Here is a 19,649-nt window from a genome sequence, read left to right as displayed (position 1 = left end):
CTAGATTGATTCTGGGTCATCACATACCTTTAGATAGAGAGAGTTCGGTGTAGTGACTAGATTGATTCTGAGTCGTCACATACTTTTAAATAGATCATTCGGTGTAGTGACTAGATTGATTCTGGGTCATTACATACTTTTAAATAGATCGTTCGGTGTAGTGACTAGATTGATTCTGGGTCATCACATACTTTTGGATAGAGCGTTCGGTGTAGTGACTTGATTGATTGCAGGTCATCACATACCTTTAGATAGAGACAGTTTGGTGTAGTGACTAGATTGATTCTGAGTCATCACATACTTTTAGATAGGGAGAGTTCGGTGTAGTGACGAGATTGATTCTGAGTTATCACATACCTTTAGATAGAGACAGTTCGGTGTCGTGACTGGATTGATTCTGGGTCATCACATACTTTTGGATAGAGCGTTCGGTGTAGTGACTTGATTGATTGCAGGTCATCACATACCTTTAGATAGAGACAGTTCGGTGTAGTGACTAGATTGATTCTGAGTCATCACATACCTTTAGATAGAGACAGTTCGGTGTAGTGACGAGATTGATTCCGAGTCATCACATACCTTTAGATAGGGAGAGTTCGGTGTAGTGACTAGATTGATTCTGAGTCATCACATACTTTTAGATAGACCGTTCAGTGTAGTGGCTAAATTGATTCTGAGTCATCACGTACCTTTCGTTGGAGACAGTTCGGTGTCGTGACTAGATTGATTCCGGGTCATCACATACTTTTAGATTTTTTTTTTTTTTTTTTGGATACTGAATCGAGGCTCGTGAAAGAGCTGACATTTACTTCACAAACACATCAACCAGACAGACAAAATATATAAAAAGAGGGAGCGGAAGACAAGATGGGAAGAGAAGGGGAGGCACACAAACACTTGAGAGCACACAACATTTGAGAGCAGGGAGGGCTTGGGGGGAGGAGGCGTGGGAAGGGGGGGGGGGGGTGGGAGAAGTATAAAACACAAGGACACCAAGGACTTCCAGGACAGAATTTGGTATTTCAAAAAAGTGGAATTGGGGTGAAATTAGCGGGGGTAGAAAAGATCAAGATTTTGGATGGGGGAAGATAAGAGATGGTGGTGAACAGCTGTTTTAAAGACCTGGAGGGTGGAGTGGGATTGAAGAGAGTGAGGGAGTTTGTTCCAGAGGTGGGAAAAAAGAGGAATGAAGGAGTGAAGGTGAGCAGAGAGTCTTGATTTTGGCAGTTTAACCATAAGAGGGTTGCAGGCAGATCTTGTGCGACCTGTAGGAATATTTGCGGGACAGAGCCCAGAGAGAGCTGGGGGGGGGGGGGGCAAGGCCAGAGAGGAGTCGGTAGAAGACGGAAAGACCACCAACCTGCCTGCGGTGAGTGAGTGAGAGGCCCTTGGAGTTAGCTTCATCGCGGGAGATTCCAATGATTCTGAATGCTTTGGTTTCAACAGCGTGAAGACGAGCTAGGTGTGAGGCAGGAGCACCAGCCCAGAGGAGAGAGCAGTATTCCATTGAGCTGCGGATGAAAGCCTTGTATGTGGTGAGGAGCTCAGGTGTGCCAAGGAAGGACTTCGCACGACGGAGGATGCCCAGTCGGCGACTGGCTTTGGAGGCCAGATATGAAATGTGGTTTTCCCAGGAAAGATCATGGCAGATAGTGAGACCCAAAAACTTGAGTGACTGAACTTCTTGAAGAGGATTATTCAGAAAGTGGATGGGAGGGTTGTCCAGTCAGTCTTTTCGGAGAGACATCGTAAGAGTGTGAGATTTGTCAGGATTGAAAGACATGTTCCACTTGTTTGTCCAGGTCTGCAGAGAGTGAGGAGGCTGCAGACTGCCGATCTGAGGGATGAAGAATGTAGCGACAGAGAGTAGAGTCATCAGCAAAGAGATAGAGAGGATTTTCAAGAGAGTCAGAGAGATCATTGATGAAGACCAGAAAAAGCACAGGGCCCAGAACACTGCCTTGGGGAACTCCAGCCTGAACAGGAAGAGGAGATGAGAGAAACCCATTCAGGGCACACGTTGACTACGACTAGAGAGGAAGTCCACCAGCCATGCGTGGAGATTTCCATGGACACCAAAAGAGGAGAGTTTGGTGAGCAGAGCGGGGTGCCAGACCGTATCGAAGGCACGTGATATGTCAAGGGAGATAGCTCTAATTTCCTGCTTGGCATTGAGGACCTCCATCCATTGTTGAGAAAGCAGAAGCAGCATGTCCAGAGTAGAGTGACCAGGTCTGAAACCAAATTGATGATCAGAGATCAAGCCATTGGAGAAGAGGAAAGATTTCATATCTGAAGCAATGATGGATTCCATGACTTTGCTGATAATTGGGAGAAGGCTGATTGGTCTGTAGTTGCTGGGATCTGTTTTTGCACCTTTTTTGTGCAAAGCGGTGATGTTGGCAGATTTCCAAGCAGATGGCAGATGACCTTAAGCAAAAGAGAGGGTGAAGAGAACAGAGAGAGGGAGTGAAAGAGCGGAAGAACAGGATTTTAGGACCCGTGGGCTGATGCCGTCAGGTCCAGTTGCAGAATCAGAGTCGAGGGTTGACAGAAACTTTTCCACCTTGTCAGGAGGAAAGGACAGAGTCCAGGAGCAGCTGGGTACGACTGGGTACAGTGGGTACAGAGAGGGATGGGTTTTGTACACAAGATTTAGAGGCAAACACAGAGTTGAGGCATTCAGCTTTTTCACGTGCGGAGTCAGCCGTGTGGCCGTTTGAGGTGAGGGAGGGGATGGAGGGGGAACAAACACCAGAAACAGATTTGACCAGACGCCACCAGGATTTGGAAGAGGGAGACAGATAAGAGAGTTCTGTCCTGAGACGGAGAGATATTGTTTCCTGCCTCTCCTGAGGGTGGACACACACTTGTTTCGGGCTTTGTGGAAGGAAATGAGATTTCCTTCCGTTGGATTTGCTTTCCAGGAGACTAAAGCAAGTTGTTTCTGGGTAATAGCCTCACCACAAGATTCCGTGTACCATGGACGGGAGGAAGGGCATTACAACTGAAGACGAGATGGGATAAATCTGTGCATGAGAGAGAGCAATTTACTTTGGAAGAATTCCCAGGAAGAGTTGATGTCAGAGGCGGTAGAGATGGGAGACCAGTCCAGATGATTGATGGCTGCTTGAAGACCGTGCCAGTTGGCCTGAGTGAAATGCCAGACTCGTCGACGCTGAGGAGGCTCTCTGAGAAGGGTCAGAGAGATGTCCACTTTAACAAGCACATGATCAGATGAGCCGATTGGAGCAGAAGAAGAGCAGCAGACATTTTCAGGGAAGTTAGTCAGAACCAAGTCCAGAAGAGAAGATGCTCCGTTGACTGAGATCCGGGTCGGGAAATTGACAGATTGTGTCAGTCCCAGTGAGTCACAGAAGTCCTTTGCTGAAGAGCCATGGCTGGTGAGAGAGGTACCCACACCCAGCCAACTGGCATGGTGACAATTGAAATCACCACACATGAGGAAGAGAGAGTTGGGATGGGTAGATAGAAGTTGGTCCATATTATCAGACAGCGAGATGTAGATGGAGTCATCACTGTTTGGGGACAGTACAACACACATATGAACAAAAGGTGGGAGCGAAGGGGAAGCCGTAGCCAAAGGTATTCCTGGGGGTGAGGTGGAGAGAGGGCATTGCAGGGCGAGTGAGGAAGAGAGTTTTTTATAAAGAGAGCAACCCCCCCCCCCCCCTCCTCCAGGACGAGGCTCAGGTCTATCATACCGGAGGAGGGAGTAACTTGGGAGAGATACCAAGGAATCAGAGACATCAAGAAGGAGGAAAGTTTCTGTTTAGCATATCACGTCTGGTTTGTCAGAAGCAACCTGTATGGAGCGCTCAGTCAAGTTTGAGCGAAGGCCCCGGATGTTTGAGGTCCATACTGTTAAAGAAGAGGAAGGGGGAGCATCGGATACAGAACAGGGGGGGGGGGGGAGCAGTATGGTAAGATGTGGAAGAGGAGGAAGTGGTAGGGAGAGCTGTTGAAGGTGTGTCAGAGATTTCAGAATAGCTTGGAGAAAGGGAAGAATGGGGCGGACAAAAGGTTTGATGGTGATTGGGTGAGGCGCAGTGAGGTGTTATTTGAGGAGGGGGAAGAGTGAGGCAGAAGGTTGAGGGAGATGAAGGTGAAAGTTGGAAGGGAGAAGAAGTGGGGAGGACGCTTTGAGGAGGAGGGGTGAGAGGGGAGCCTAGGAGGGGAGGAGTGATGGAGAGTCTCGGAGGGGAGGGTTGTGGGGGGAGTTTAGGAGGGAAGGGGCAAGGGGGGAGATCTGAAAGGGATGGGTGATGGGGAAGATTTAGAGGGGAGGGGCAAGGGGGAAGATTTGAAAGAGATGGGTGATGGGGATGATTTGGAGGGGAAGGGCAAGGGGGTAGATTTAGAGGGGAGGGGTGATGGGGAAGTTTTGGAGGGGAGGGGTGATGGGGAAGTTTTGGAGGGAAGGGGTGATGGGGAAGATTTGGAGGGGAGGGGCAAGGGGGAAGATTTGAAAGGGATGGGTGATGGGGAATATTTGGAGGGGAGGGGAAAGGGGGTGGATTTGGAGGGGAGGGGTGATGGGGAAGTTTTGAAGGGGAGGGGTGATAGGGAAGTTTTTGAGGGAAGGGGTGATGGGGAAGATTTGGAGGGGAGGGGTGAGATTGGATTTTGAAAAATGTACGATTAATGGGAAACGAACATTTATTGCAAAATAGATAGATAAAATAGATAGAGCGTTCGGTGTCGTGACTAGATTGATTCTGAGTCATCACATACCTTTAGATAGAGACAGTTCGGTGTCGTGACTAGATTGATTCTGGGTCATTACATACTTTTAGAAAGAGACAGTTCGGTGTCGTGACTAGATTGATTCTGGGTCATCACATACCTTTAGATAGAGAGAGTTCGGTGTCGTGACGAGATTGATTCTGAGTCATCACATACCTTTAGATATAGAGAGTTCGGTATAGTGACGAGATTGATTCAGGGTCATCACATACCTTTAGATAGAGAGAGTTCGTTGTAGTGACGAGATTGATTCTGGGTCATTACATACTTTTAGAAAGAGACAGTTCGGTGTCGTGACTAGATTGATTCTGGGTCATCACATACCTTTAGATAGAGACAGTTCGGTGACGGTGTAGTGACGAGATTGATTCTGGGTCATCACATACTTTTAGAAAGAGACAGTTCGGTGTCGTGACTAGATTGATTCTGGGTCATTACATACTTTTAGAAAGAGACAGTTCGGTGTCGTGACTAGATTGATTCTGGGTCATCACATACCTTTAGATAGAGAGAGTTCGGTGTCGTGACGAGATTGATTCTGAGTCATCACATACCTTTAGATATAGAGAGTTCGGTATAGTGACGAAATTGATTCAGGGTCATCACATACCTTTAGATAGAGAGAGTTCGTTGTAGTGACGAGATTGATTCTGGGTCATCACATACCTTTAGATAGAGAGAGTTCGGTGTCGTGACGAGATTGATTCTGGGTCATCACATACTTTTAGATAGAGAGAGTTCGGTGTCGTGACGAGATTGATTCTGGGTCATCACATACTTTTAGATAGAGAGAGTTCGGTGTCGTGACGAGATTGATTCTGGGTCATCACATACTTTTAGATAGAGAGAGTTCGGTGTCGTGACGAGATTGATTCTGGGTCATCACATACTTTTAGATAGAGAGAGTTCGGTGTCGTGACGAGATTGATTCTGGGTCATCACATACCTTTAGATAGAGAGAGTTCGGTATAGTGACGAGATTGATTCTGGGTCATCACATACCTTTAGATAGAGAGAGTTCGGTATAGTGACGAGATTGATTCTGGGTCATCACATACCTTTAGATAGAGAGAGTTCGGTGTCGTGACGAGATTGATTCTGGGTCATCACATACCTTTAGATAGAGAGAGTTCGGTGTCGTGACGAGATTGATTCTGGGTCATCACATACTTTTAGATAGAGAGAGTTCGGTGTCGTGACGAGATTGATTCTGGGTCATCACATACTTTTAGATAGAGCGTTCGGTGTCGTGACGAGATTGATTCTGGGTCATCACATACTTTTAGATAGAGCGTTCGGTGTCGTGACTCGATTGATTCCGCTGGGTGAAGCTATGAGGAGCAGAGCAGTTGACTGAAGGTGACATGACTTTATACCTTACACAGGGGGTGGTTATGAGGGGATCTAATAGAGATGTATGACATAATGAAGGGTATACAGGGAATATGTGGAGGAACTTTTCAGCAAAATGGACAATGATAGACCCAGGGGGCAAAGCCTGAGAGTGAAGAAGAGGAGAGTTCGGGAGGTAGGGGTCTTTCACTCGGGGAGTAGTTAATGCATGGATTGGTCTCAATTAGACAGGAAGTGGCAGCAAAAACAGCAGATAGGTTTAAAGTTTGGTTGGATTGGTATCTGAAAGCATTTGATATGTATCTGAAAGCATTTGATAGGTATCTGGAAGCATTTGATAGGTATCTGGAGGCATTTGATAGGTATCTGGAAGCATTTGATAGGTATCTGGAAGCATTTGATAGGTATCTGGAGGCATTTGATAGGTATCTGGAAGCATTTGATAGGTATCTGGAAGCATTTGATAGGTATCTGGAAGCATTTGATAGGTATCTGGAAGCATTTGATAGGTATCTGGAGGCATTTGATAGGTATCTGAAAGCATTTGATAGGTATCTGGAAGCATTTGATAGGTATCTGGAAGCATTTGGGATAGAGGGGTACATGGATATTGGCAGGAATGGGAGATAGCTGAGATATGGATCTGTGATTGTATACCTGTGTTATGAGTTATGACTGATGTTTTTGAGAGGGTCTTGTCAAAAGGTGTATGTGCTGTCGGTATTTGTTAATTTCTTACCTTGGAATAACCTCAATTCCACCGTGTGTGTGTGTGTGTGTGTGTGTATATGTGTGTGCATATGTGTGTGTATGTGTATGTATATGCATATATATGTGTGCATATGTATGTACGTGTGTGTGTGTGTGTGTGTGTGTGTGTGTGTGTGTGTGTGTGTGTGTGTGTGTGTGTGTGTGTGTGTGTGTGTGTGTGTGTATCAAAGGAAGGCACAAAGCACCCCTCCCTTTACAAGGGATCGTTTTTCTGTATGCAGCTTTAACATGGGGACTGAAAATACGTTTCTCGGCTTCTACTGGACAAAATCGGCTGCAAATTTCAGAAGTAAATGCTTTGTACATTGAGGTAATATGTTCCAAATTCCGGCAACGTCTGTTTCCACATTCTTCAATTTTATTTAGAAAACCCTCGAAATCACATTGGTGTCTGTCCGTCCGTCTGTCCCCTAAAATGTGTTGGCGCTCATATCTCAAGGACTATACATTGAAACTAGATTGAACTTGGAATATACATCGGAGAATAGGTCTAGTTAATGGCTTTCGAAACAAATTCCACCTTAGTGCTGTAGTTTTTGCTTTAAAATTAAATATATATCTAAATATATATACATAAATTAATATATAAAAATATATACACACTTTATAACTCTTCGAAATATTATTACACAAATCTAACGTGCTGGCTCAATAGCCTGATGGATAAGGCATCAGACTCTCAATTTTTTTTTCCCTTACTTTTTTTGTTTTTTTCCTTTTTTTTTTGGATACTGAATCGAGGCTCGTGGAAGAGCTAACATTTATTTCACAAACAAATCAACCAGACAAACAAAATATACAAAAGAGGGAGCGGAAGACAAGATGGGGAGAGAAGGGGAAGCACACAACCACCACAACATTTGAGAGCAGGGAGAAGTGTGGGAGGGGGGGGGGGGCTTGGGGGGAGGAGGCGTGGGAAGGGGGGTGGGGGGGGGAGGTATAAAACACAAGGGGACCGAAATTGGCGGTAGAAAAGATCAAGGTTTTGGATGGGGGAGGATAAGAGATGGTGGTGAACAGCTGTTTTAAAGACCTGGAGGGTGGAGTGGGATTGAAGAGAGTGAGGGAGTTTGTTCCAGAGGCGGGAGAAAAGAGGAATGAAGGAGTGAAGGTGAGCAGAAAGTCTTGATTTTGGCAGTTTAACCGTAAGAGGGTTGCAGGCAGATCTTGTGCGACCTGTAGGAATATTTGGCGGACAGAGCCCAGAGAGAGCTGGGGGGGCAAGGCCAGAGAGGAGTCGGTAGAAGACGAAAAGACCACCAACCTGCCTGCGGTGAGTGAGTGAGAGGCCCTTGGAGTTAGCTTCATCGCGGGAGATTCCAATGATTCTGAACGCTTTGGTTTCAACAGCGTGAAGACGAGCTAGGTGTGAGGCAGGAGCACCAGACCAGAGGGGAGAGCAGTATTCCATTGAGCTGCGGATGAAAGCCTTGTATGTGGTGAGGAGCTCAGGTGTGCCAAGGAAGGACTTCGCACGACGGAGGATCTCCAGTCGGCGACTGGCTTTGGAGGCCAGATTTGAAATGTGGTTTTCCCAGGAAAGATCATGGCAGATAGTGAGACCCAAAAGCTTGAGTGACAGAACTTCTTGGAGAGGACTATTCAGAAAGTGGATGGGAGGGTTGTCCAGTCGGTCTTTTCGGAGAGACATCGTAAGAGTGTGAGATTTATCAGGATTGAAAGACTTCGGTGCAAAAAGACATGTCCAGAGTAGAGGTGCAAAAACAGATCCTAGCAACTACAGACCAATCAGCCTTCTCCCAATTATCAGCAAAGTCATGGAATCCATCATTGCTTCAGATATGAAATCTTTCCTCTTCTCCAATGGCTTGATCTCTGATCATCAATTTGGTTTCAAGACTTTCTGCTCACCTTCACTCGCGGGAGATTGGAATCTCTCTATCTCTTTTCAAGTCTTTTATATCGTCTTTCCTGGAGCATTAATTGGTTCCTCCTCAGAACACAAGAGTAGTCCAGCATGCAGGTAGGGTAGTCCACGCGAGATTTTTTTTGAATGTCCCTTTTTCTCTCTACTTTGCCACATGCCATGGCATTCTATACCTTGCCATATACCATTATACCATATAAATGGGCCTTTTCTATGCCACTAGCATTTACCCAAGAATGACTTCGAACACCGACCTCCAAACTCAGAGCGAACCCTGTCGCCATTACACCGCTCAGTGTGGTTAAAAATACCAGTCGCTCACAAGGAATGTTTAAATAATTTATTTACAAAACACGAGATCCAAAGGTAAAGGATTAAAACAAATACTGCATGTGGCAAGACCAATTGCGAGGGGAAAGGCAGGGGGAGGTTTAATTAAATAATATTGATAATTACGAATGATTATGAGATACGAATAAAAAGGCGCCAAAAGAGTGATCGGGAAATAACATGGAAATAAATAAATACTCGTCGATTAATAATGAATTATATCGCTTCATGAACCGCATTGTGTTCGACCATTTCCCATTAGCTATACCTTGATGGTGAGAGCAAAAAGTGTATTATCGGCACCTGGTGCACCTTTGTGGTCTTGTTACTGCGAAGACCGACATTTTCCCAACCAAACTAACAATAATTGTTATCATCTGCCGGTCACACGTGGTCTTCCATCTCTTGGATGAACTCCCCAAATAGAGTGGATTCAGTACCCATGATGCAGTGCGCGGCGTCATATTCGTTGGCAAGCTAAACAAGCGGGAAAAGGGTCTGTTCCCATCTGTCATCCCGTTTATAGAACCTCCAGTTGGTCCACCTCCTTATTGTGTCCACAGGTCTCCGCCGTCAGTGTCCTGCGTGTCTTTCATGAGCCTCGACCTTGTGACTTGTGTTCCGGAACGAATGTACAAGATGGACCGACAGACTTACCTGAGGTTCACGTCCCTTCACGATCTCCTACCGCCTCTTCTTCCTCGCTCCACCTCTTCCGGTCACGATCCGGATTTCCGGCCACATTTTACCAGGAGCGCTTTTAAATCTTTTAACTATAATAACCCTTTCCCTTCAACCACAATCACCAGAATACTTCGAACCAACAACAATATAATCAAAACAACAACTCTTAGGGCCGAATCCGTAATACAAGGCAGAGTCATCTGCCACGGTTGCTGCCTCATACAACTCTGGTACTTTCTTCTCATCCAGATGTACTTTAATGTCCGCGTGGACACACTGTTTGAATTCCTCCACCAAGATCAATTGTCGCAACAGGTTGAAGTCCTTCCCAATCCCCTTCGAGTCACACCACCTATCAAACATGGTTTCCTTCATACTGGGAAACTCCACATGGGTCTCACTCTCCCTCTTCCTGGCATTCCGGAATTTTTGCCGGCTTCAGGGACCAATTCATAGGCTTTGAGAATGGTTTTCTTCACTATCTCATAATCTGCACATTGGTCAATCCGTAAAGCCGAAAATATATCTTGAGTAGGGACCGGGAATTCCGCCAGGGGCGCTGCGCGCACTACCTACGTCACGCTGTGCATGGCACTCTGTGACCGCCGTTGCGGTGCAATGCTTTGCGGGCAAATCGTTTTTATGCCATGGTATTGAAGGAGCTGGGGCTCCCACGTCGATCGGAAGAATGGATGCGACAAAAAGCTGGAATTCATCCGAGTTGCTTTAATCAAATCAAACACTCAGGCACTCTGAAAACCCGTTTATCGGGCAGCAATATATATCTATTATCCCGGGGGGTTTGCCCAGGCCCGGCGCCAGGGGGCGTGGCCCAGCGTCCTGGCTGCGGCCTGGCAAGTTGAGGGCGAGCCTGCCCGGGCATGCCCGGGCGTCCCGACCGAGGCCTGGCAAGTTGAGCGCGGGCCTGCCCGGGCGTCCTGGACGAGCCCGGCATGGTGATCGCTCCGCGTCCTTGATAGGTGCAAGGCGATTGTGAAAACCCAGCGGCAGCCGCTACACACGTCCCCCCAGAATCGACTTGCACCGGCAGGGTCAATTTGAGGGGGGTCCTGATGACCCGGCCGAAGCGACCCCTGGCGGGTCGTGGGAGGGGGTCCGGTGAGGTGGTGGGCGGTCGAGTGGGGGGCACCATGGACGGGGGGCGGCCTCGCCGCGGCGGAAGGGCCACCCGTGGTGGGTCGTCGACGTCCACGTGCGCCGGCTTGAGGCGGTCCACCGCAATCCAGTCCGACCTGCCGCCGATGTCGATGACGAATGACTTGTCGTCCCGTCGCAGCACCCGGAAGGGCCCGTCGTACGGCGGCTGGAGTGGCCACCGATGTGCGTCGTGACGCACAAAAACATACTCCGCTGTGCGGAGTGCTGGGGGGACGTAGGACTGGGGGTCACCGTGGTGGGATGTTGGCACGGGGGCAAACCGTCGGGCGGCCTCCTGGAGGTCCGAGCGCTGGTGAGCTGCGGACCAGGGACTGGTAGCGTCGGGCACGAATTCGCCCGGGACGCGTAGCGCCTGGCCATAGACAAGCTCGGCGGTGGATGCCTGGAGGTCCTCCTTGGGGGCCGTGCGAAGGCCCAAAAGGACCCACGGCAGCCGGTCGGCCCAACCGCCATCTTGAAGGCCGGCCATGAGCGCGGCCTTCATGGAGCGGTGGAATCGCTCGCACAACCCGTTTGCTTGGGGGTGGTAGGCCGTAGTACGGTGGAGCTTGACCCCCAGGTTGCGGGCGACCGCGCCCCACAGCTCGGAGGTGAACTGTGGTCCGCGGTCTGACGAGATGTCCGCCGGTGCGCCGAAGCGGGCGACCCAGGTGGCGATGAAAGCCTGCGCCACGTCAGCGGTGGTGGTGGAGACGAGGGGAATGGCCTCCGGCCACCTGGTGGTCCTGTCCACCATGGTGAGCAGGTGTGTGAACCCCCGTGACGGGGGGAGGGGGCCCACCAGATCCACGTTGACGTGGTCGAAACGTCGTTCGGGCACGGTGAAAGGTGCCAGCGGGGCCTGGGTGTGTCGGTGGACCTTGGCCCGTTGGCAGGCCGTGCAGGTGCTGGTCCAATCGCGGACGTCCCGACGAAGGCCGTGCCAGACGAAACGCGCCGACACCAGCTTCTGGGAAGCTTTCCGGCCCGGGTGGGAAAGGCCGTGGAGGGAGGCGAAGATGCGGCGTTGCCAGGTGACGGGCACGATGGGGCGAGGCTGGCCTTGCGAGACGTCGCAGAGCAGGACAGTGTCCGCGCAGGGGATGTCGGCCAGGCGGAGGCCCGTGTCCGCCGCCCGGAGGGCTTGCACCGTGGTGTCGGTGGTTTGGTCCGCCGCCATAAGCGCAAAATCCACGCCCAGGTGGACCGCGTTCGCGCTGGCCCGGGAAAGACAGTCGGCCACGGCGTTGTTTTTGCCGGCGACGTGCCGGATGTCCGTGGTAAACTCCGACACGGCGGAGAGGTGGCGCTGTTGGCGGGCCGACCATGGCTCCGTGACCTTGGCCATGGCGTAAACCAACGGCTTGTGGTCGACAAACGCCGTGAAAGGTCGGCCCTCCAGGAGGTGGCGGAAATGGCGGACGGCCAGGTGTAGACCGAGGAGCTCCCGGTCAAACGTGCTGTATTTGAGCTCGTTCGGCCGGAGCTGCCGGCTGAAAAAACCGAGTGGCTGCCAAACCCCGTTCACCCATTGCTCATGTACGGCGCCCACCGCGTAGTCGGAGGCATCCGTGGTGAGGGCGATGGGAGCGTTGAGCACCGGGTGAGCGAGCAGTGTTGCGTCGGCGAGGGCCCGCTTTGAGCGTTGGAAGGCCGCATCCATTGCTGCGGACCAGGCGATGTCGTGCTTGGCCGGCTTGCCCCGGAGGGCTTCGTAGAGGGGCCGCATGAGTTGAGCAGCGGGGGCACGAAGCGGTGATAAAAATTCACCATTCCCAGGAATTCCTGCAGGGCCTTTATGGTGCGGGGACGCGGGAACGTGGTGATGGCCTCGACCTTGGTTGGCAGCGGCACGGCCCCGTTCTTGGTGATGTGGTGGCCCAAAAAATCAACGGCCGTCGTGCCGAAGTGGCATTTGGCCGGGTTGACGATGAGGCCGTGCTCGCTGAGGCGCCCGAACAGTGTTCGGAGGTGGAGGAGTTGCTCGGCCCGGGACGTGCTGGTGACGAGGATGTCGTCCAGGTAAACGAAAAGGAACGGCAGGTCACGCAGCACGCCGTCCATCAAGCGCTGGAACGCCTGAGCTGCGTTCTTGAGACCAAACGGCATCCGCAAGAATTCGAATAAGCCGAACGGCGTGATGACTGCCGTTTTAGGGACGTCGGCCGCCCTGACAGGTACCTGGTGATATCCCCGTATGAGATCAATTTTCGAAAAAATGACCCGTCCCGCCAGACGGGCGGAGAAGTCTTGGATATGCGGGATCGGGTACCTGTCGGGGGTGGTAGCGTCATTGAGACGGCGGTAGTCGCCACACGGGCGCCATCCACCCCCCGGCTTTGGCACGATGTGCAGTGGCGAGGCCCACGCGCTATCGGAGCGCCGCACGATGCCGAGGTGCTCCAACGCGTCGAATTCGGCCTTCGCTACGGCGAGCTTGGCTGGGTCGAGGCGGCGGGCCCTGGCGTAGACCGGCGGGCCCGTGGTTGGTATGTGGTGATCGATCCCATGCCGTACTGCGACGGCCGAAAACGTCGGCCGCGTGAGGGCCGGGAACTCCGTGAGCAGGCGAGCAAACTCGTTCGCCGCCGGGACGGTGCATGCCAGCTCGGTCGGCGCGGAGCTGCTCAATGTGCATACCAGGGAGCTGAAGGTTTCAGCGTTGATTAAACGACGCCGTTGGACGTCCACCAGCAGTCCGTGTGCGCAGAGGAAGTCGGCGCCTAGCAGAGCCATGGGCACGTTGGCGGTTACAAACGTCCAAGCAAAGCGTTGGCCGCCGAAGCAGAGGGTGACGTTGCGCGGGCCGAAGGTGCGGATAGTCGATCCGTTGGCCGCAACCAAGGAGGGGCCGCAAACCGTGGATTGCCTGTCCTGGTCAGAGGCGGGTATGACGCTCAGTTGGGCGCCGGTGTCGCACAGGAAGCGCCGTCCGGACGCTTTATCCGTGATGAACAGTAAGTTGCCCGTGTGGCCGGCACTCATGGCTGGTAATGAACGCCGGCCCGGCCGTTTCCCTGCCTGCCGAAGGTGCACGGGGGTCGGCATGTCCGGGCCTTCTGTCCGAACCTGGCATGATAGTAACACCACGCTTGGTCAGGTGGAGGCCCCGGTCGTCGTGCTGGCGGTGGGTCCCATGTCGCCGCTGCGATGCGCTGTCCTGCGGCGGAGATCTTGTCGGCTTCTCTGGCAAGGGCCCGGGGATCTGTGATCGTCGTGCTTGCCAGGGCGAGGCGTACCGGGTTAGGCAGCTGACGGAGGAACAGCTCCCGGAACAGGAATGCCGGAGAGTGCTCGCCGAGCAGTGAAAGCATGTAGTCCATTCGCTCGGAAGGGCGCGTGTCGCCGAGCTCAGGCAGTTCGAGCAGGCGCCGTGCGCGTTCCGCCGATGGGAGGGCGAAAGCATCGAGGAGAAGCTTCTTAATCGCGCCGTATTTGTCAGCGGCTGGCGGGCTCTCGAGGAGGCTCAGGGCGCGGGCCGCGGTAGCCGAACCGAGCGCAGCTACCACATGGTGGAAGCGGGTGTCGTCGGCCGTGATGCCTCGCAGGGCGAACAGGGACTCCGCCTGTGCGAACCAAACCGCCGCGTGAGCCTCCCAGAAGGTAGGCAGTTTAAGGGCGACTGCCGTGTCCATGTCGATAGGTCACCAATGAAGGAGCTGGGGCTCCCACGTCGATCGGAAGAATGGACGCGACAAAAAGCTGGAATTCATCCGAGTTGCTTTAATCAAATCAAACACTCAGGCACTCTGAAAACCCGTTTATCGGGCAGCAATATATATCTATTATCCCGGGGGGTTTGCCCAGGCCCGGCGCCAGGGGGCGTGGCCCAGCGTCCTGGCTGCGGCCTGGCAAGTTGAGGGCGAGCCTGCCCGGGCATGCCCGGGCGTCCCGACCGAGGCCTGGCAAGTTGAGCGCGGGCCTGCCCGGGCGTCCTGGACGAGCCCGGCATGGTGATCGCTCCGCGTCCTTGATAGGTGCAAGGCGATTGTGAAAACCCAGCGGCAGCCGCTACAGTATGCCATATTTTGGACTTAACCACTCTTCATGACTGATCATGTGACATCTACACAATCATGGCTACCACCGAGACGGATCCTGGTTTCACGTGAGTAATGTTTCCATATTTGCTCGATTTTTGAAACCGATGCATGCAAATATCGTGTCTATACCACACCTAAAATATTATTTAGAAAGAATAAGCACATCTCCCCTTTGAAAGTGCCCCCTGAAGTGTGTCCAGGTGGAATTTCTAAGTCGTAGGTCTCAGCAACTCTCAGCAATCCGTGTAGCGGTTGCCGCTGAGCATACACAATCGCCTTACACCTGCCGAAGACGCAACCAGGGAGCGATCACTGTACCGGGCTCGCCCAGGCCGCCCGGGCATGTCCAGACTCGCCTTTCCCAGGCATGCCCAGACTCGCCTTTCCCGGGCTCGCTCAGGCCGCCCGGGCATGTCCAGACTTGCCTTTCCCGGGCATGCCCAGACTCGCCTTTCCCGGGCTCGCTCAGGCCGCCCGGGCATGTCCAGACTCGCCTTTCCCGGGCATGCCCAGACTCGCCTTTCCCGGGCAAACGCTCCAGCATGACGTGTTTGATTGTGCTTATATATATTGCTACCCGATAAACGGGCTTGACAGAGTGTGCTGGGTTCTGTACGAATAAACAAGCTTTGAACTCAACCAAATGGCCTCGTTCTCTCGCCTTCCGCGACTCCTAAACTGGTGACCTCAGCTACCCCCGAACGGATTCGGGGGCTGCAAACGAACACGGCAGTTTCGATCGCACTGCCGGAGTTTTGGAACCGACGAGCAGCCATGTGGTTCGCGCACCGTGCTCGGCTCCTCCTCTACGACCGGAGGGGCGAGCCCGCTCCAGGACCCTCCGAAGGAACGCAGTTATGAGATGTGGGTGGCACTGCCGCTCATCTCTTGCGCGCGCTCTGATGGCGGCACGGCTGCTTCGTTACCTTCGCGCGCGCTGCTCATGTCTTGCGCACGCACTGACGTTCGCGGCACGGCTGCTTCGTTACCTTCGCGCGCACTGCTGTTCGTCACCTTCGCACAACTTCACTCTACAACCACAGCTGCAACTCGCGCAACTACTTCTCCGACCCTGCATCCTCGGGAGGCCCGCGAGGAACCTCAGCAGCCTCCCCCGAGGCCTTGACCAGCCCCTCGGTTGGCTCAACCGCTTTTCGCGTGCACCGAGGCCGAGCGCTGCTCGAGCCTTCTCAGCACTGCACCCGCGAACTGCCACCTCGGGAGGCCCGCGAGGAACCTCGGCAGCCTCCCCCGAGGACTTGACCAGCCCCTCGGTTGGCTCACCCCAGCCCTATGTCCCCCCAGCGCTTCGCACAGCGGAGTACGTTTTTGTGCGTCATGACGCACACCGGGGGCCACTCCGGCCGCCGTACGACGGGCCCTTCCGGGTCCTGCGACGGGATGACAAGTCTTTCGTCGTCGACATCGGCGGCAGGTCGGACCGGATTTCGGTGGACAACCTCAAGCCGGCGCACTCGGACGTCGACCATCCACCACGGTTGGCCCTTCCTCCGTGGCGAGGCCGCCCCCCGTCCACGGTTCCCCCCGCTCGACCACCCCGTGTAGCGGTTGCCGCTGAGCATACACAATCGCCTTACACCTACCGAAGACGCAACCAGGGAGCGATCACTGTACCGGGCTCGCCCAGGCCACCCGGGCATGTCCAGACTCGCCTTTCCCGGGCATGCCCAGACTCGCCTTTCCCGGGCTCGCTCAGGCCGCCGGGCATGCCCAGACTCGCCTTTCCCGGGCATGCCCAGACTCGCCTTTCCCGGGCAAACGCTCCGGCATGACGTGTTTGATTGTGATTATTTGTATTGCTACCCGATAAACGGGCTTGACAGAGCGTGCTGGGTTCTGTACGAATAAACAAGCTTTGAACTCAACCAAATGGCCTCGTTCTCTCGCCTTCCGTGACTCCTAAAGTTTCCTTCATTCTGGCAAACTCCACATGGGTCTCACTCTCCCTCTTCCTGGCATTCCGGAATTTTTGCCGGTAAGCTTCAGGGACCAATTCATAGGCTTTGAGAATGGTTTTCTTCACTATTAGGGCAGCAGATAATCATAACAATTGTGCAAATTATGACTAAAGCATGAAATTTTTACCAGTGTTAGTACATACCATAAGCTTCATTTTAAGATCGGGAGGTAAGTCAGATTTGACCTCTGAGGATAGTGAGAGGTCAATGACCTCAATTACATTGAAATTGTCATTTTTTCACGATTCTGGTGCAGTTTGTCTGTTTTGGGAATCATTAAAAAGGTATGTTGCCATGTGTTGGTCCCTTTATCTTCTGGAGAGCCTTTATACATCATCACTCTCAGCAATCTTTTACCGCATGGATTTATCTCGAGTATTTACTAAACTGTGCTAAGTTGAAGTTGCGTACATATTTCAGCAGTTTTCAATGTAAATCGGTCACAGATATGGATTCCATATTTATATGATAGTAGGGGAATAATGTTGCTTCTGGGACAGCCCGTTTAACATGGGAAATCCCTATCTAATGTCGTTTACCCCTATTTGGGAAAACACCCCTATTAATCCAAAGGACTCTATGGGCCTTTTGGCCTTTTGAACCATGAGCCAATTAATCTACTTGGGCTAATACATAATGAATATATTATTATTATGTTTCACACATACACAAAAGTTTAACCCCAACTTTAGTTGGGGTTTAACTTATGTGTATGTGTGAGGGATAGGGGTTCACAGATCTCTAGTGTGAACCTGTGATCCTTTTGGACCATGAGTCAATTAATCTACTTGGGCTAATACATAATGAATATATTTTAATTGAGCTAGGGATGGGATTCACACATACACACAAGTCCCAACTGGAAAGTTGTGGGATCCTTCTGACCTTATGGACCTTTTAACCTTTTACTCTTAATATCATCTGGTGAATATAACCCACTCAAACATCGACCCTACAAATATTTGTTTATGCGTGGGAAATAATTTAATTCTCCTCCAACTTCCATCACCATACTCAAACCCTTTTAAAATTAATTATTCGCTTTTGAGAAATGACGTTGTTTCACTGACTTGGATAACTTCCCAGAAAGTTTTCATTGTCTTATTTCCTGTTTCCTCGAAATGTTAAAGCTGAGTTCTGTTCCCGAAAATACATTTTGGTCATTATAAAGGTCGTGTTGCCGTGCTGTTTTTATCATTACGAACCGAAGAACATGAGCATCAACATGTCTTATTTCACTCTCTACTCTGATGAAGAATACTCACCAGGACTTTGGTAAGTTTCATTCAGAATTAAACTGGTGATGTGAGCTTTGTATGTGATTAATTTAAATTTATATGACTCATGATATATTTTTTTATTACAGCAATTCAGGTTTTCAAAATGACCTGGTCTTGGCAGAGTTTCAAGTTGTTCCACAAGAGGTTTACAACGAATTGAACACTGGTTGGAGCGACCTGCCTCACAGATTGAATGAATTCGATGTTTCACCGTTCTTAGAAGATGATCACCATCGGAGTTTGTCTCAGGTAATTAATTATTCATTTCTCTGATTGGTACCATTAAACGCGAGCTGTCATTTATTTATTCATTGTCAATACAATGTATCTTTTAGGAGAAATTATTAACGTTTTTTCTTTCTTTTTTGAAAGAATATAACACCATCAACAGATGACCACAACCACAACCACGGCTTTGAGTGGGATGCTTTTGATTTTCCAAAGAGTGGTTATTTCCCGTCAACATGTGGTACCCTAAATTTTCAACTCGACCACTTGAACACAAAGCTCGATTTTTTAGAGGTATGTATCCCAATATCCTCATATCCTTGTGTGTGTGTGTGTGTGTGTATGTGTATGTGTATGTGTGTATGTGTGTGTGTGTGTGTGTATGTGTGTGTGTGTAATATTTTCTCTCCCCTCTTGTCCTCTTGTCTTCAGGAAGAGATTCAAAAACTCAACACATCTGCTGTCTTTGACTTGTGCTGGGAACAAATTGATGACTTGTGCTGGGAAGAAGTTGAATGTATAATACCTCAAGGAAAATGTTTTAGTAATATGAAGCTTTTAATGTTTTCACTATTATTTATATATATTTGTTTTGTTTACAATTATTTAATTATTAATTACAAAAAGAGAATAAAGGAGGGAACGGGGAGGTGCACCCCTGCCAAAGACCCTTCACCCCCCTCATCCCACCCCTCCCCTCCCCTTGTGTGTGTGGGGAAGGTGGGGTGGGATGAGGGGGGTGAAGGGTCAAGGGTGGGGGTGCACGGAGGGTGGGGGGATGATGGGTGTGGTCTGTGTGGGCGGGGTCTGTGTGGGCGTGGTCTGTGTGGGTGTGGCTTATGATTTTTATTTATTTAATTTATTTTTTTATTACCACTAATTAAATTAGCTAATCTGGGTGGGGTGAATAGAAATGTTGTTTAATGAATTATTAGCTTTGTTTTTTGTAATTCTTGCGAGTAAAATGAACCCAAGATTTCTTCTCGATTTATATCATTTAATTTGTAAGTCCAAGGGTTTGTAGCCATTACATCAACAATTATAAATAATTCATTAGTCCATTTTTGTGTATAACCTTTCTCAAAATGGCTTTTCCATTTGTATATCCTTACCATATCACCAACTTTGAACTTGTAGTCTAGGGCGATTAGTAATTTCGTGTTTTTTG

The 19,649-nt window shown here is 50.6% G+C and overlaps 1 protein-coding gene and 1 long non-coding RNA gene across 3 annotated transcripts in view; one reads left to right on the top strand and one right to left on the bottom strand.

Moving 5' to 3' along the window:
* The window catches only part of LOC144891202 (testis-specific serine/threonine-protein kinase 2-like), a 48,081-nt gene extending 39,121 nt beyond the window's left edge, over positions 1-8,960 (bottom strand). Inside the window, exon 1 of the mRNA XM_078773576.1 lies at positions 8,953-8,960. Within this exon, the coding sequence (XP_078629702.1) occupies positions 8,953-8,960 (8 nt within the window). The remainder of the gene's footprint in view (positions 1-8,952) is intronic.
* An 8,898-nt stretch (positions 8,961-17,858) lies between these two features.
* On the top strand, positions 17,859-18,957 carry LOC144891131 (uncharacterized). 2 transcript variants are annotated; one of them, XR_013622725.1, is made up of 4 exons: positions 17,859-18,248; positions 18,340-18,502; positions 18,626-18,775; positions 18,914-18,957. It is a non-coding gene; the product is annotated as an uncharacterized LOC144891131 (long non-coding RNA). The 2 variants fall into 2 exon arrangements; XR_013622724.1 differs by having other exon boundaries at positions 17,873-18,502.
* The last annotated feature ends 692 nt before the right edge of the window (positions 18,958-19,649 follow it).

This window comes from Myxine glutinosa, chromosome 3 (genome assembly GCF_964187855.1).
Source record: "Myxine glutinosa chromosome 3, kmMyxGlut1.1, whole genome shotgun sequence".
Lineage (NCBI taxonomy): Eukaryota > Metazoa > Chordata > Myxini > Myxiniformes > Myxinidae > Myxine > Myxine glutinosa.
This window is presented reverse-complemented; position numbering and strand designations above follow the sequence as displayed.